Source organism: Mytilus californianus, unplaced genomic scaffold (genome assembly GCF_021869535.1).
Source record: "Mytilus californianus isolate M0D057914Y unplaced genomic scaffold, xbMytCali1.0.p SCAF_1, whole genome shotgun sequence".
Taxonomy (NCBI): domain Eukaryota; kingdom Metazoa; phylum Mollusca; class Bivalvia; order Mytilida; family Mytilidae; genus Mytilus; species Mytilus californianus.
The window spans coordinates 76,681,767-76,698,918 of NW_026262581.1; the positions used below are offsets into that span (position 1 = coordinate 76,681,767).

The following is a 17,152-nucleotide window of genomic DNA, read 5'->3' on the forward strand; positions in this document are numbered from 1 at the left end:
TTTAGCCTGGTATATTTGATGAGTTTTGTGCATAATTCATAACTATGCCTTTTCAGAATAACCTGGAACAGATGTTATACAACTTTTTATCATGTTCTTAATGGTTATAATTTCAAGGCAGCAATTTTGGATTTCCAATCAGCACCAAAATTACAAATTTGGTAGAGGACCATCTAAGGTACATTCATGCAAAGTCGAAATTCATTTGGTTGTGTCACACAGATTTTTTAAAAATTTACATTTTGACGAAATCAGATTCATATCCTATTTTCTTTGGATTGGTTATTGCATAATTCAAATAGGGAAGGCAAAATTTGTAAATAAATTTTGACCTCTTAAAAGGTTAATGGCAAATTCCTTTAACAGATAGGTGCCTGCTTTTGTTTCTCACAATTGTTTGTGTGGGTTGTACCAAAATAAAGCCAAATGTGGATGAAAAACTCTTCTGACACATTTCATAGACTTGTATAAAAAATATCAAAAGTTTAAATAGTTGTTCAGGCTTCACTGATGATATCATTAATTTTATTGATACTTGGAAACATCATTTACCACAAATACCTATTTTTTTTCAATATTGTCAGAAGTAAAATTAAAAGTTGATCAAGTTAAATATGAACTTTGTCAAGCAACTTTAAACAATTTAGGCTATATCATTGGTGATTGTCACATTAAACCAATTATTTTAAACATAAAAGCGACTGCTGATTTCATTTTTCAATGAAACAATAAACTGGTTATTACTGAAAATTTTTGCACAAATTATTTTTACATTTTCGTCTAATCTTGGACTTAATACTCGGTAAAAAATATAACTAGAGGCTCTCAAGAGCCTGTGTCGCTCACCTGTTTCTACTTTGGTTTTGGAAATCATGTAAAAATAGATTAAAATCATAACAGATACCCTAATAATGAGTGAGGCCAAATTTGGTTTAATATTGGTCCTGTAATTTAATAAAAAATCCTGGTGGCCATCTTGAACAGTAAATCGGCAACAAAGTAGCAACACTTAATCAGCACCTCATAAGAAACATTTATGCCATGTTTTGGTTTCATTCCATTCAGTGCACCTCTAGAAGAAGCATTTGTATGTATTTCCCATAGGATCTTATGTTAAAGGAAGTCCCCCCATTGGCGGCCATCATGGATGAAGGATCAGCTTCAAAGTAACAAAACTTAGTCAACACCTCATAAGGAACATTCATGCCATGTTTGGTTTCAATCAATTCAGTATGTGGTTCTCTAAAAGAAGACATTTGTATGTATTGTCCATAGGGTCCTTTGTTAAACATTGTCCCCATCTGGCAGCCATCATGGATTATGGATCGGTTTCAAAGTAACAACACTTGGTCAGCACCTCAAAAGGAACATGCATGCCATGTTTGGTTTCATTCCATTCAATGGTTCTCTAAAAGAAAACATTTGTACGTATTTCTCATAGGGTCCTATGTTAAACTAAGTCCTCCGCTGGCAGCCATCTTAGATTATGGATCAGCTTCTTAGTAACAACACTTGGTCAGCACCTCAAAAGGAACATTCATGCCATGTTTGGTTTCATTGCATTCAGTGGTTCTCTAAAAGAAGACATTTGTATGTATTTCCCATAGGGTCCTATTTTAAACTAAGTCCCCCGCTGGCTGCCATCTTGGATGATGGATCAGCTTCAAAGTAACAACACTTGGTCAGCACCTCATAAGGAACATTCTTGCCATGTTTGGTTTCATTCCATTCAGTGGTTCTCTAAAAGAAGACGTTTGTATGTATTTCCCATAGGGTCCCATGTTAAACTAAGTACCCTGCTGGCGGCCATCTTGGATTATGGATCGGCTTCAAAGTAACAACTTTCGGTCAGCACCTCATAAGGAACATTCATGCCATGTTTGGTTTCATTCCATTCAGTGGTTCTCTAAAAGAAGACATTTGTATGTATTTCTCATAGGGTCCCATGTTAAACTAAGTCCCCTGCAGGCGGCCATCTTGGATTATGGATCGGCTTCAAAGTAACAACACTCGGTCAGCACCTCATAAGAAACATTCATGCCATGTTTGGTTTCATTCATTTCAGTGGTTCTCTAAAAGAAGACATTTGTATGTATTTCCCATAGGGTCCAATGTTAAACTAAGTCCCCTGCTGGCGGCCATCTTGGATTATGGATCAGCTTCATAGTAACAACACTTGGTCAGCACCTCATAAGGAACATTCATGCCATGTTTGGTTTAATTCCATTCAGTGGTTCTCTAAAAGAAGACATTTGTATGTATTTCCCATAGGGTCCCATGTTAAACTAAGTCCCCCGCTGGCGGCCATCTTGGATTATGGATTGGCTTCAAAGTAACAACACTTGGTCAGCACCTCATAAGGAACATTCATACTATGTTTGGTTCCATTCCATTCAGTGGTTCTCTAAAAGAAGACATTTGTATGTATTTCCCATAGGGTCCTATGTTAAACTAAGTCCCCTGCTGGCGGCCATCTTGGATTATGGATGGGCTTCAAAGTAACAACACTCGGTCAGCACCTCATAAGAAACATTCATGCCATGTTTGGTTTCATTCCATTCAGAGGTTCTCTAAAAGAAGACATTTGTATGTATTTCCCATAGGGTCCTATGTTAAACTAAGTCCCCCCGCTGGCGGCCATCTTGGATTATGGATTGGCTACAAAGTAACAACACTTGGTCAGCACCTCATAAGGAACATTCATGCCATGTTTGGTTTTATTCCATTCAGTGGTTCTCTAGAAGAAGTTCAAAATGTAAAAAGTTAACGCCGACGCCGGACGACGCCAGAGGACAGACGCCAAGTGATGAGAAAAGGCAAAATTTGTAAATAAATTTTGACCTCTTAAAAGGTTAATGGCAAATTCCTTTAACAGATAGGTGCCTGCTTTTGTTTCTCCCAATTGTTTGTGTGGGTTGTACCAAAATAAAGCCAAATGTGGATGAAAAACTCTTCTGACACATTTCATAGACTTGTATAAAAAATATCAAAAGTTTAAATGGTTGTTCAGGCTTCACTGATGATATCATTAATTTTATTGATACTTGGAAACATCATTTACCACAAATACCTATTTTTTTCAATATTGTCAGAAGTAAAATTCGGGCCAGGTGAGCTAAAAATTAGAAAATTTAGGCCATTTTAATGTCTGCATGCGATAGTTGCACATGACTTTAATAAACAACTTAAATTTCAAATTTATGCAAGTGATCTTACCATTTGTTCAGTAACCTTACAGAATGATGAATATGATATTGAACATCCTTTTTGCTATTTTCTAAGAAATTTGAAAACAATCAGAGAAATTACTCCATTGTTGAAGAATGTTTTTCATTATTACTGTCTTTGCAATATTTTGATGTTTATTTAAGTGAAACATATCTTCCTGTAGTAGTATAATCACAATCCTCTCACATTCTCACATAAAATTAAGAAAAAAATATTAGGTTGTTATGTTGGAGTTGATATAAGACATATTCCAGGCAATGATAATTCAGAACATAATTGAAGTACAGACTCGTTATAAGAGTTTGTCAACAGAGAACTGCGATTAACCCTGGCACTTCTTTTTCATCATCAAGATACATTTTGGAGTTGATATCCATGGACTTGTGGCAAAAAACAGACCTTGGCTCTATGTACAATAAAAAAAATAAGCATTAAAAGTCATTTTATTGTACTTAATTTTATGACAAGCACTTTATATGTTCTGGAACTTTTGATGCAATATACTCATTTAATTTGCTGTAAGTCTCAAGCAATGATATGTTTAACTTGCTTTAAATATGACCAGAATCTTTGTATTTTACTTGAACTTAATATGGCACATGTATTTTAATTGACCTTACTTACCCTGAACACAATTATAAAATGTCTGCTATAGTAAATTTTTATATTCTCAAGTTAATTAAACACATTATCTATTGTGCAGTAAAACTTAAATGATTTCATAATTAATGCTTTAAAAGCATCATGATGCATTGAACTGTTTACTGATTTGTTGCCAAGCCTTTCAAATCTTTTTTTATAATAATACCAAATTTTCTTTTTACCCCCTTATCCAAACAAACAAGTTGTGATAGCAACATGAAAAAAACATTCTTCAAAGCTAAAATAAAACGATCGAAGGTATTTGGTTAAATACCCATACAACACCATGTTTACAATAAACAATGAATATTATTAACATTTGATTATTGCTTTTCCAATATTTGTTCCTTTAAAAAGTCCCTGGAATGCTGTATACATATGCTCTATACCCTCTGTTACTGTCTCTCTGTACTTCATTTGACCCTGAAAAGTATCACATAGTATAAATATTTTCATTGCTATTGAAACAAAAAAAAAACAGAATAAAGTATGCATACTTAAGGAAGTTTGCTACTCAGTTTCAAAATAACAAGCTTTTCATTACACTAGTATATATTGAAAGGGGATTAACAAAGGAACCAAAAGAGCGAAAAAAAAAATATAGGTCCGTGTGCTTGTTTTTGAGATATTAGCCATTGAAATTTTGGCAGGAAAATGTTCTCTCTTGACTTTTCATAGCTTTATCATTGACAAGTTTAAGTTCTCAAAAACTATTAAAAAGTAACAAAGATTTTATAAGACTTTTACAGATGGCTTATAATTATACATGTAAAAGATTTATAAAAAGAAAAATAGGGGTTAGTGGGCAAAATTTTTTAAGGCATTCAAATGGATAAAACCAGAGGATTCCGAAAATCTGACAAATATTCCAAAACATGACAAGCGAACATCCTTAAAGGACAGAAATTGTTCAATAAAAACAATGCCTGGTGCATGGGTGCTTGAAAAATCTACCAACTTTCCACAGAATGCCAAAATTTCTTAAAAATCATATTTCATATTTACTGTAAAATCAGAAATTATTGCGTGCATTTATTATTGTGATTTTTGAAAAAATGGACAATAATGTGAGATTAATTATTGCGATTTCAGGAAAATCTGCAAACAGATATATGTATTTAATATCAGAAATCGAGTTTTTATTGTTGCTATACTCACCCAGTAGCATTATTCAGCATTAATAAAAACCTCACAAATTTGATTAAATAAGTTACCTAAGATATAATATTTTTAAAGGGAACATGTTCAAACAATTGTGGAAATATAATCACACATACTTTAGTTATGTTATGAATCAGAAACATGTTGTTTGTCAGAAAAACTACAAATTCATTCACTATAATGGCATTCAATTATCCACAATCAGTATAAAATCTAATTAACATTAAATGAAAATTACACAGATAATTATTTTTTTGCGTCAGAAGTGCTTTTCTGAAATTATCTTAAAACATTCGAAAGTCAGGGATTATCTAACAATCCTCTGTGAAATTTATCTTTGTTTTGTTATGAATCAGACTTGATGGTCAAACTTATAGTACTTATGCATCATTTCCATAGCACATAATGATATTTGAATGATATTCTTTAATACTTTTAAAAACTCAAGATTTGAATTATCCCCAGTTTTAGTGGGGTGTGAGTTGCTTCATATTTAGTTTCTGTGTAATGTTCTTTGTACTTAGTTCATTAATTTGTTTCAACAATTTTCTTCATATAAAGTATGCCTTACTACAAATGTATCTTTCTACACATGTACTCGTATCTGGTTTGGTTACAGAAATGTTAAGAAATGTCACAATCTGGTAAAGTTTGCTATGCGGTATGGATTTTGCTCATTGTTGAAGGCCTTACGGTGACCTTTAATTGCTTACTTCTACATCATTCAGCCTCTGGTGGAGAGTTGTCTCAATGGCAATCATACCACATCTACTTATTTTATACATGTCTTACAATGGCAATGTAAGACTCTATCCAAATAAATCTTAAAGGTTCATGTGGACCCTTCGTCTAAAATGGCTGCATTTTTACTTCAAAATTTACTCTTGAGTACAGACAAACCTGTGCATCTGAAAAAGTTTTTAGGGCATATCATGCCCTAGATAGATAAAATTCAAATATATTTTATGTTTTAGAAAATTAAAAACTTAATGGGATTTTGCAGTGCACTTTTTTTCATTCCTCCAGAAGGTGCCAAAATAAACTAAGTTGGGAAAGAGGTTTGAGAACTTCCCCACAGGTAATAATTGAAGTGAACTGTATTGATTGACATGGACAATAGATGGACAATAGATACCTGACAATAATTGGTGATTTAAACTGTGTAAATGAGTGGACCATATCAAGTGAAACTCGACTGTTTGTTTATTTTATCATCTTCTGCAGGGACGAAAAAAAGTGCACTGCAAAATCCAGTCAAGTTTTAAATTTTCTAAAACATACAATGCATTAAAAGTTTATTTATCTAGGGCATGCTATGCCTTAAAATTTTTCCAGATGCGCAGGTTTGTCTGTACTTAGAGTAAATTTTGTGCTGAAAATGCAGCCATTTTAGCCAAAGGGTCCACATGAACCTTAAGAGTTATGAAGATAATTGTATTGTTAACATAGGCCCGTAAAAATTAAAATATATTTTGGTATCTGCTTAAGTTTTCAGAGTGTTTTGGTCCTGCCATTGTGCTCATTAAATTTGTTTAAAAAATGTGAATACTGGTACTGTATTTTCAGAAATTATTGCATGCATTTATTACTGCGATTTTTTAAGAATGGACACAAATGCGAGATTTATTACAAAATGTATTGCGATTTCAGGAAAATCTTCATACAGATATATGTATCAGATAAGAGAATGCAGGTTCTTATTATTGCAATACCCATCCAGCAGTCGCATTATTCACATTAATATAAACCTCGTGATAATTTCTAAATTTACAGCATTTAAATATTAAATATGTAGATCGATTATAATTCTATCTTCTTTAGTCAAAGCTTTCCAAAGATATCTGTCTATATTGCTACAGTCTTTTTTATTATTGTTAAGTTTGTGTATTCTGTGGCTGTTAAAATAACAAAAATAGGGCTGCATCGGATAGAAAACGACCTTGTGCATGTAAATGTATAAGACTTTGATTGATTTTGGAACATTCAAATACGAAATAAAAGATGAATTTTGGTCTGTTTTGTAAGGTTCTTATATCAACTCAATTTTCAAACAGCTCGAACTTTGCATACAGATTTTTTCCACACAAAATATGTTAACAGATGTATTGATATCCATTTGCCTACGGTTGATTTCTTTCTGATGCAGCTCAATTGATGTTTCGCCCTTTGATGTTACACCATACCTATTAATTCCAAACATTAAATGACAATTATTACTATTGGTAGAGGAAAGCAGATTATCAAGTTTAAACCACAACTTAGATGAGTTACTGACAAACTATGTAACATACCTGGAAATGTTTTATTACCTTACTAGAGTTATTATTATGATTTAAGATATGAAAGCTTTGAAAATTGACATGAATAATAATTTTTTGTAGAAAAATAAGCTCCACAAGAAAAGTGACTACCTGTTTAATCCATTCTACCATTTGTTTTTCTCCTTCAGGATATCTGTCCAACCATTTACTTGAAATAATAAAACCTTGCACAGTCAGCTGTTTGAAGAGGATAGTTGGAAATGGTAAAATTCCTACAAAATGTTGAATATAGAAAAAAAATATGAATGTACTAATATCAAAGTAATTCTAAGAAAATAACCCATTTGAACAACAAAATGGTAACTAAATTGTGAAAAATACAATCATGTTTCTGAGTGGACTCATTTACATTTGATATTTCCTAGTTATTGCTGGAAGGTTATTAACAACAATTTTAAAGAGATGAACTCACACCTGCCAGTAAGAAAAGGACATTCCTTATTTCAGTAATGCTCTTAGATATTAATCAATATCCATTACATTAGTTCAATACCACTTTGATGTCGGACAGCCTTTTGGGAGAATTGCTGGAGCTGTGAGATTGTTGTCTTGTTGTCATTTACCTCATCTCCTTTCAAATTTATTACTAGAATAGAGAATGGAAATGGGGAATGTGTCAAAGAGACCAACCGACCAAAAAGCAGAAAAACAACCCAAGGCCACCAATGGGTCTTCAACTCAGCAAGAGAATCCTGCAAACAGAGACGGGCTTCAGTTGGCCCCTTAACAATAATGTATACTAGTTCAAGGAAGTACTACATATTTTTCTCTTATGCTGTGAATATATGACATTAATGAGTACTCTCTTTGAGGAGTATGCTCCTTATACCATCATCATAAGTGGTATTAATCTTATTCATGAGATAAATTATCATGATTATTCTATTTTACATTGTATTTCATATCTAATAGATATATTTTAGTTTGAAAGTTATTGATGTAATCCATAGTTTTCACTTCCTCTTTCAACTGCATTTTTCTTTGCAAAGTTTTGCTACCAGGATACTGTGATTTTCAGTATGTTTGTAGGTTTATGAATATTAAGGACATAAATATAGGTACAGGATAACAGAAATTGCAGGAAGGGAACTGCTAATTTAAGTCATGTCTTTATCTTACTGTCAGGTGGGAGTTCGTCACTTTTAATTATTATTGTTAATAAACCTCCAGGTATTGTGAAGAGGTAGAACAGCAATAAAAGCCTGTTTTTATTTTATATATAGGTTACTTCACCAGATTAAATTATCATGTTGCTTCATCCCATTTCCTTCTTTTTCCAATGTAACACTTACCTTTTGGTTGTTCTGTTTCATTATAGCCTGAGATAGTACCACATACTGCTATTCTCCCAAATGTTTTCATGTGTTCCAGGACTGTCATTGTAAACTCACCTCCTACCTATTAGCAATAAAGATAAATATTGTATACAATATGTACAATTAACTGTAGCACCTCATAACTAACGGGTCTGTTGTTCAACTTGTCGTTAACTTAATTGTTATCTTACCCTGAAAATGTTGTTAAAATGTCTTTTCTTCAAATGATTTTTAACTAGAGTTCTTTAAGACGAAGAGTGGAAAGGTTGAGTATTCAAAAACATTACTTTTACCCAACCATGTCTATGTGCCTATCCCAAGTTAGGAAGATCATCTGGGATAAATCACATATTTGCATTTTCCCTTTAATTCTTCTGCCTATTATTTTTGGGATCGCAGACAGGACTTGATACTCGAAAATATCAGGCAATGATGTCACATTCAATGCAGAATAGTTACATTTTTCCAGTTCATCTGCATCAATTTAACAATGAAAAGCAAACAACATCATTCATACAACTGAACAACTATCCAAATGTTTTGTACACATAAAAGAGTTTTTTTTTTAAATACTTTGTGAAAATTTATATCCTGCCCTAAGAAATATATTGTTAAGACAAACTGCTGTCAGATAAAAGAATAATGACATTCATTTTTTTTTTATACTAACTTCATCAGCTTGCCATAGTGGGCTTGCTTGATATTCTTGCCGATAAAGTCAGTCATTACTCTATATATATTTTCTGAATCAACATTCAATAACAACTGTAAAAAGTAATATTTATTTATATACGGTAAGGAGTTTTATGGTGTTGGTTTAAAATATAAATTAAAGTAGATGCAAGACATGAAAGCAGTCAAACAGCATGTTAACTGAAACAAAGACTATCAAAATAAAATGTTGAAAATCCCAACTTTTAAGTAGCATAATATCATATACTCTTTTTGTTAAAGTCTTGATTAACACTCACATTATCAAAATAGCAATCTATTCCTTCTGGAGCAGCTTCTTTTATTGCTTCATCTAACTTTACTGTTTTGTAATTATAAGCATAATCAAATCCTAGATCTCTTAACCACTGACATTTCTCCTCTGTCCCTGCAAAACCTATTACTTTACATTTCTACAAAGATAAAATTAAACCAACTATATAAAAAGAGATGTATACAAATAATAAAGGAGCTAATTACTAGACATCAAACAAAGTGAATTTTGTCCTTTCTAGACAAACAGGAATTATCTAACTAATTCATGTCAAGTTGAAAAGAAGATATGAGTGCAATACTCTAAAATAATCTATTTCATTTCAAACTTTGTGATCTTTGCCTTGAAGACAATGTTTTTTGAAGGAAAATTGGACATCAAACGTGTATATTTTAAATGTATTTTGGAAAAAGTGAATAGACTGTCAGATATGCTTAAAACATGGAGGGTAAACTGGGTAAAACCAAAATGAGGCTTATATATGCTGAAAATTTGGAATTTGTCCATTTTACTCTTTAAACAGAAGAAAAATGCACATTTTATGGAAGTGGACCATCTAAAATAAAACAAGAGGCTGTTTAGTGACAGCAAACCAGAGTTTCCTGCAGAGGTCGAACCCTGAACAGTTGAGTAAGTATGAACATAACATTTAAGCTTAAAACAGCTCTGAATTTGGATTGTGATTGAATATTTATAATAGATTATTATCTAATTAATAATGAAAATGATATTTGCAAATCTGAACCCCAAACAGGATCATGTAAAGTTTAAACATTAACACACACAACAAAAATAAAATACCACATAACAACTTTGACATCTACCTTCATAACACACATGACTTAAAAAAAATAGTTATATAGAAATTTTGATGTTATCATTACTAGTTCATGGAATAAGTTTGAGTTATTTCCCTTTGAACAGAAATATGGTTTAACATAGTACTCTAACATTAGATATGATGTAACACAATGAATATCTATTTTCAAATTATAATCAATTATAATTAATAGTTCCAAATATTTTTTCATTCATTTGTCACAAACTAATATAGATCTGCAACTTATCTATCAACTTTATCTACACAATGTAATGTAATGAAATATATCCTTTAATAAAAATAGATTACTATCTAATTAAAGGAGTTCACTTCATAAAAAAAAAATTTATATATATAGCATTCAGAAAATTAGTTTATACAGAATAACAAACAAACTTACCACAAAATTCTTCAAACAATTTGCCAAAGAAAAGAAAAAAAAATCCAAAATGTCATTTATCATGTTTCCCTTTGTAACAGAAATGGATTAATTTATCAAAAATTGAATTCTTGGGAAAGGGCTATAAGTGAACAACGAGATAAGCTAAAATCATGAAAATTGAACTTGACCTTCATTTAGTCACAAGAAACAACATATCTAAATTTGAAAAAATTTCTTCAAAGCGTTTTCATGTAAAAGAACGGACATTGTTTGGCAGCCGATCTACCACCTGCCCGCCTTACCGCCCACCCATCTGCCAGCCTGACCGCCTGACCGCCGTACATCCCCAAATCAATTACCGATTTTTACTTCGAAAATCTGGTTAATAAAAGTAGAAGAAAGGTCCTTTCAGAAATCTGTCCAAGAAAGATAATTTAAACAAGAAAAAAGAAATAAATCTACAAAATAGTTGACAGAAAATCTGAGAGTTCAAAAGTAATCTGTCTTCAACAATGAAAAGTTTGCATCAATTAGGTATCAATATGTTAAGATGAGGACCAAGAGGATCTGTGCGACAACTCTGACATGATGACAGGGCTAGTAGAAAGGAAACACCAACTTATGACTCATTGGTTGAGACAATCTTAGACACACCGGGATTGGAAAATAATGGTTCTAAAAAGTAAGGTGACTAGTGAGTAAGAAGAGGAAAATTTTGACAAAGACCTGGCTCATGTGCTTCTTAGCGGGTATAAAAAAAATACCATAAAAATGTATATCCAATACATGACAAACAGTTCCTGAGATTAAAAAATAAAAAATTATACATGTGCATACTGTATCAGAATATATAGGTAGATAAAATAGGATGTTGATGAAGGATTAATGTGAAAACTCATCAAAAGGTGAAACATGTTCACATGAAGTTTGATACTATTTCAGGAAGCTCTCATTTGAAGTTTCTACAAAAATGTGACAAAAATTTCATGCATGGCCATTATGTGTTAGAATACATAAATATTCAGTAAATATAAAGTTTATGGATATGTAAACACAGTAAATCTTGCTCAAATGAAGCTTGATACCAAAATTTATGAAGCTCTGATTTGTAGTTCCTGAGAAAAATGAGACAAAAATTTCATGTTGCAGGCGGACAGCGGTAAACCAGTACACCCCATTCTTCCGAGCTTGGGAATCAGTACAATATGTCTACTGTTTTACATAATCAGGAATGACATGTGTACAGTGCGCATGAATTTGAACATAACTGCACCCATTAATAAAGGTCTGGCTCATTATTTTGATTCCAAACCAAGACAGACTGTAAAAGTTATTATGCATTAAAATTAGACAATATAATCTAACCAGGCAATAATCATCACAATGTTCATTCAGTGACTTGTTTTGTTCTAAATTTTTATTTAATATATTTAGTCATACCTTTATTTTAGCGATCTGTCCCACGACACTACCAACTGCACCAGAAGCAGCATTCACCAGAACTGTTTCTCCCTCTGACGGTTTACACATTTCAAGAAAACCAAAATAACCAGCCATCCTGTAAGCATCATGTTTTCATTATTTCAGGTGAATACACGTTTAAGATTTTTACATCATATTTTTTTTTCAAATTGCTTCTGAAAGAAAGCAAAATGCATGTATTGTTAAAATTAAACACTCATCTTTAAGTTATAAGTCACTATACCTACTTTGAACAAATTAAGTGCCAAAATTGAAGTCAAGTTTCAGCATATGATATATATAAGCATGTTTATTATACATAAGGCTGTGAACAAGAGAAGAGATATAGGTATTGGTATACTGCTTATCAAGGCCTGCCAATGATGTCAAAACATTATCAAAGTTCTAGCACACACCTTACCCAGGCATTCCCACAACACCAAGAGCTGTGGACAATGGAAGATCTCCAAGGTCAGGCATATGACGTGTCAGGTCTGAAGTGACTGTATGTGTTCTCCATCCAGCATGTGTACGTACTATTGTTCCAACTGGATACTGGCTGTTTTTACTTTCTATCACTCTGGAACAATAAGGAGAAGTGATGCTTTTACCATAAAAGAAGAGTTCAAATGTACCATTCCTTGCACATATTTTAATTTTTTGTGGTTCTTTAAAACTTTTTATAAATATCTTACATGGGGCATAACTCCTGTAAAAATAGATTGTCAGCAATCTTCCAAGCCCTTGCTGATATAAGCCTTTAATATAAACTATATAAAAATTGGACAAGAAATGTAGGTGTGGGAGTGCTTACAATGCAATGTTCAATATAAATAACATTTTAAAGAGACATAATTCCTGTAAAAATAACAGATCACTGCTGTTTTTTTAACTCACTCAAGCCATTGCAGATTAATAAACCTTTGATATCAATTTCATAACTATCTGGCAAGAATTGTACACTTGCATGACTTGAGAGCACTTACAATGCAATTTTCTATAGAATTTACATTTATAAGGAACATAATTCCTGTAAAAATAATTGATCAGCCCGGATTTTTCGAACTCATCCCAGATCATAAGAATCCTACAAGAAATGTAGGCTTGAGAGCACCTACAATGCAAATTTTAATATAATTATTATTTCCATGGCGCATAACTCTTAAAATAGTAACTAATTGTCGAACTAGGCAGAAACATTGCTATTATAAAGAAAGATTTGCCAAAAATTGTACATGTGAGAGCTCTTACAAAACATGACAGACGGACACAGGGATGACAAGTGTTTCTGTGTCCCCCACACCACGTAGCATGGGGAACAAAAGTACCATAACTATAAAATTTGAACTTTCCATTCACTTGAAAGCATCATAATTTTCGAACAGCTTATTACACTTACCACAAAATGAAGATAAGGAGGAGTACTACATACAAGGAATCCATTGAACCAATTTTATTTGGAATATCTGTGTCACAGATGACCACAGAAAGGTTCCATTTGTCTCAGCCATAATACCAGTTATCACTGAATTTTTAACTGAAATGAGCAGCACTAAAGATGCCAATTATTGGAGCAGTAACTTCATACGCTTTCCCCTTGATTTTATATTTTTGTTTAACTGTTTTGTCTTTCTTTTCTTTTGGTCATGATGTCGTCTGCCTTTCTTCAACATTAGGTTTTTGGTTGACCTTATGGGTTCTTCTCCTCTTTTAAGATAAAGTTTAAGATAAAAGTTTTTTTTTCATATTTGAGATCAACAATTGGGATTCAAGGTTTTATTTTCCTTTTTGAGAAAAGATTATCAAGAAAGAAATTTATTATTTACTTCATTGCAAATAAGGGTTTCCCAAGGTTTTTATTGTCACTTGTGAATTTTGGAATAGTAAAAAGTAACAAAAACAACTGAAAATGAAATTTTAATAAAATGTTGTTGTTTTTTTGTATTGTGCTACCTGAAGAGGTTTTTTTGCATTATTATGTTATGATGAATTTTGCATGAGTTTATACTAGTGCAGGTTATCAAAAAGTTTCTTGTCTCAAAAAAGGCTAACAACTTTTATAACCGTATAAAGATTGAAAATACATCATGAAACAATTTTTATTGTTTATCCAGAAATGAGCATGGGATATGTTTGAATCTCATATACTAATAGTGAGTGATACATCATTCTGATTCAAAAGTATTGCATTTTAAAAAGGACTTACAGTCTAGTGAATATTATGAAGTATTGAAACTGCATCATCCTGACCTTTATTTTGACAATGTAATCTTAATCATAACACACTCTCTAGAGGTGAGGAGTTGAAGCTATCATATATCATCACAATACACCAAGAGATTATTGATAAAGATAAAAAAGAATGCCTAGAAGTTTAACTCAGGTATCAGTATTTGTAATGTTTTACAATCTTTTTGGAAATTCTTAATTGATTTGGTTTTCCAACTGTCGATTTGAGTGCCACTGACTAGTCCTGTGTGTACTATAAACTATATGCCAGTCTGGCATTACAAACTTTAAGCCTTGTATGTTTTTTCTCCGAAATTGACCTTTAACCTGGTTATTTACATCTGATTCATGACATACCATTTGTGACAGTAAATAATTATTCCCCATTTGAATCTTTCAAAGAATTCAGAAGAGTTATCCACCTTAATAGTATTATATAATTAGCATTGTGGTGTCTGCAATCCTGAATTTTTAAATTCTTGTAAGCTGTATTGTTTGCTTTGGCTTATATGGCTAGGTGGAGATTCTTCTTAATCAGATTAACTATAGTCATAGTCTGTTGGATAAATTGCTGCTTGACAGTTTTTTTGTGGTGCTTGGTAGTATAAACTTAAAGTCTGAGTGGTGCCTGCTGAAGCTACCATCTGGATTTTGTTAGTAGCTGAATTAACACTCAGGAAATAGTTGGTTGCTTAGTACTACCTGATGGATGATCAGTAGATTTTGTTTTAAGTCATCATTTACACTGCCTTAGTGTTTATTTGTTAGAAAAATTATCTGAGTGCTAACTGATATTTACTTAAGGCGAAGTGTACGTAATTGCACGCCTCTAGCGGAATTTAGGATAAAAAACGTGCGTCGTTAGTTACGCGGGTTATCTCACCTACTCCAAGAAAGGAAAAATGGGCACATGAAAGAAAAATGACTTCGTGCGGTCTATCATGAATCCAAACAAGTATTCATGTGCTATCTCAAAACTTCAAAGAAATTATTAGAATGACTCCAATCAGAAATCTGAGTATCCTATTGTGAGTTAGTCTGACTTTATTACCACTGTTTTTGTTTTAGACACGCAGGAGCAGGTACACAATACGACTCGTGTTTTTTCAACAGAAGGTAAAAACGCATAAACAACAAAATTATAACCAAATAAACAAATAAACCAGTGACAATTCTGCTTCTACTCGTATCAAATTCATTAAAATCAAACCAGAATTGACCCCACAATATTTTTTGAAAAACCATAGTTTTGAATGAAATTCACAGTGTAGCGTAAAATTGTAGGTAACGAATAATTATATTGCATGTGAATTTGTGTGTTGAACAAGAAAGACGTTGGCATGTCCGTTTTTATGCAATTGAAAATTTTATGATGTTTTATATTTTATTATTTATGTAAAAAGTATAAAAGATACTAAGGGGTAATCGACAACTAGTACAACATAATGAACATTTATAAGCCGAAGGCGAAGAAAAAGCCAACAGCAAAAAAAAAAAAAACATCAGATTCCGTCCACAAAACATTACACACTCAGAAACTAAGAATTGAGCACTATAACATTTATCTCAGAATAAGTAAAATATATGTCATCCAAATCTCAGTTTTCAAGGTGCAGAAAATAAACAGGTGTCTTCTATTCCGTCCGCAATTTTTGGGGAAAGTAAAATCTAAATTTAGAACCATGGTTGAAACTGAAACTACACATGTATGATAAAAATAGAACGTGTTATTTTTTTCTTTATCAAATTCCAATTTCGAAGGGATAGCGAAATATGTTTTCTTTTGTTGTGCTTTTGTGTATCATTCAGCAGTAGTATAAGGTAGGGGAAGAAGGGGTAGGCAGGCGCATAGCAACCCGTACGCAAAAACGCAGTTGCGTACACATCGAAAATTTGACAAAAATAAAAATATGGCCAATCTAGTAAGAATAAAACTGAAGTAATAGAATAAATTAAAAAGTATTATAAAAATATGCTAATAGTCACTTTGTAACTATATTTCGTTCCTGAAACCAGTCTACTCTTTTCATGTACGGAACCAGCATCGTGATTGTGTTGCTGATGCACACAATTAAAATAGCTGAGTCCTCGGGGTGTCAGAACACAATTGTTACGGCTGCAATGCCTCCTTACCCTGACATTTCTGAAGATTTCAAAATAACTGATGAAATAAAATATGATGTTCTTGGGCAACAAGTCATTCTTATGATTATCATGTGAGATATGTAGAGTCTTACATACGTCGTCATAACAGATTTTTTTAAACAATCCAGTCAAACTTAATATAAACTTAAGATTGTTAATGGTAATTTTCTTACAACGTCTTTGCCGTTTTTTTTCTTATTTGACGATCAGCGTGTTTTTACTTTTTTATTCTACGTTCGGTCGTGCAAGATGGGTGCCTCGTTCAACATGTTCCCTCGATTTAACTATACATGCCTCGAGACTAAAAGTGCTTATTCTCCATGTTCATTTAAAGTGCTTGTTCTCCTTGCTTGGCCGGTAAAAATAAAATACTCTCGTTTTGGAAGTAGATAAATAGAAATCGGAAATACTGAATTTCGTGCTTTTCCTTGTTGATTTCTGGACTTCAAACGTATTTATATA

General features: G+C 32.4%; 1 protein-coding gene and 1 long non-coding RNA gene across 2 annotated transcripts in view; both read right to left on the reverse strand.

Annotated features, from left to right (window-relative positions):
- The window catches only part of LOC127707833 (uncharacterized), a 164,265-nt gene that overhangs the window by 131,429 nt on the left and 15,684 nt on the right, over positions 1 to 17,152 (reverse strand). The window lies entirely within an intron of this gene.
- Positions 3,654 to 17,152, reverse strand: part of LOC127707685 (prostaglandin reductase 1-like) — a 32,017-nt gene continuing 18,518 nt past the window's right edge. The window contains exons 5-10 of the mRNA XM_052212350.1: positions 12,738 to 12,896; positions 12,296 to 12,413; positions 9,640 to 9,792; positions 8,645 to 8,750; positions 7,443 to 7,564; positions 3,654 to 4,293 (exon numbers count right to left, since the gene is read on the reverse strand). Of these exons, the coding sequence (XP_052068310.1) occupies positions 4,183 to 4,293; positions 7,443 to 7,564; positions 8,645 to 8,750; positions 9,640 to 9,792; positions 12,296 to 12,413; positions 12,738 to 12,896 (769 nt within the window). The 3' untranslated portion in view covers positions 3,654 to 4,182. The remainder of the gene's footprint in view (positions 4,294 to 7,442; positions 7,565 to 8,644; positions 8,751 to 9,639; positions 9,793 to 12,295; positions 12,414 to 12,737; positions 12,897 to 17,152) is intronic.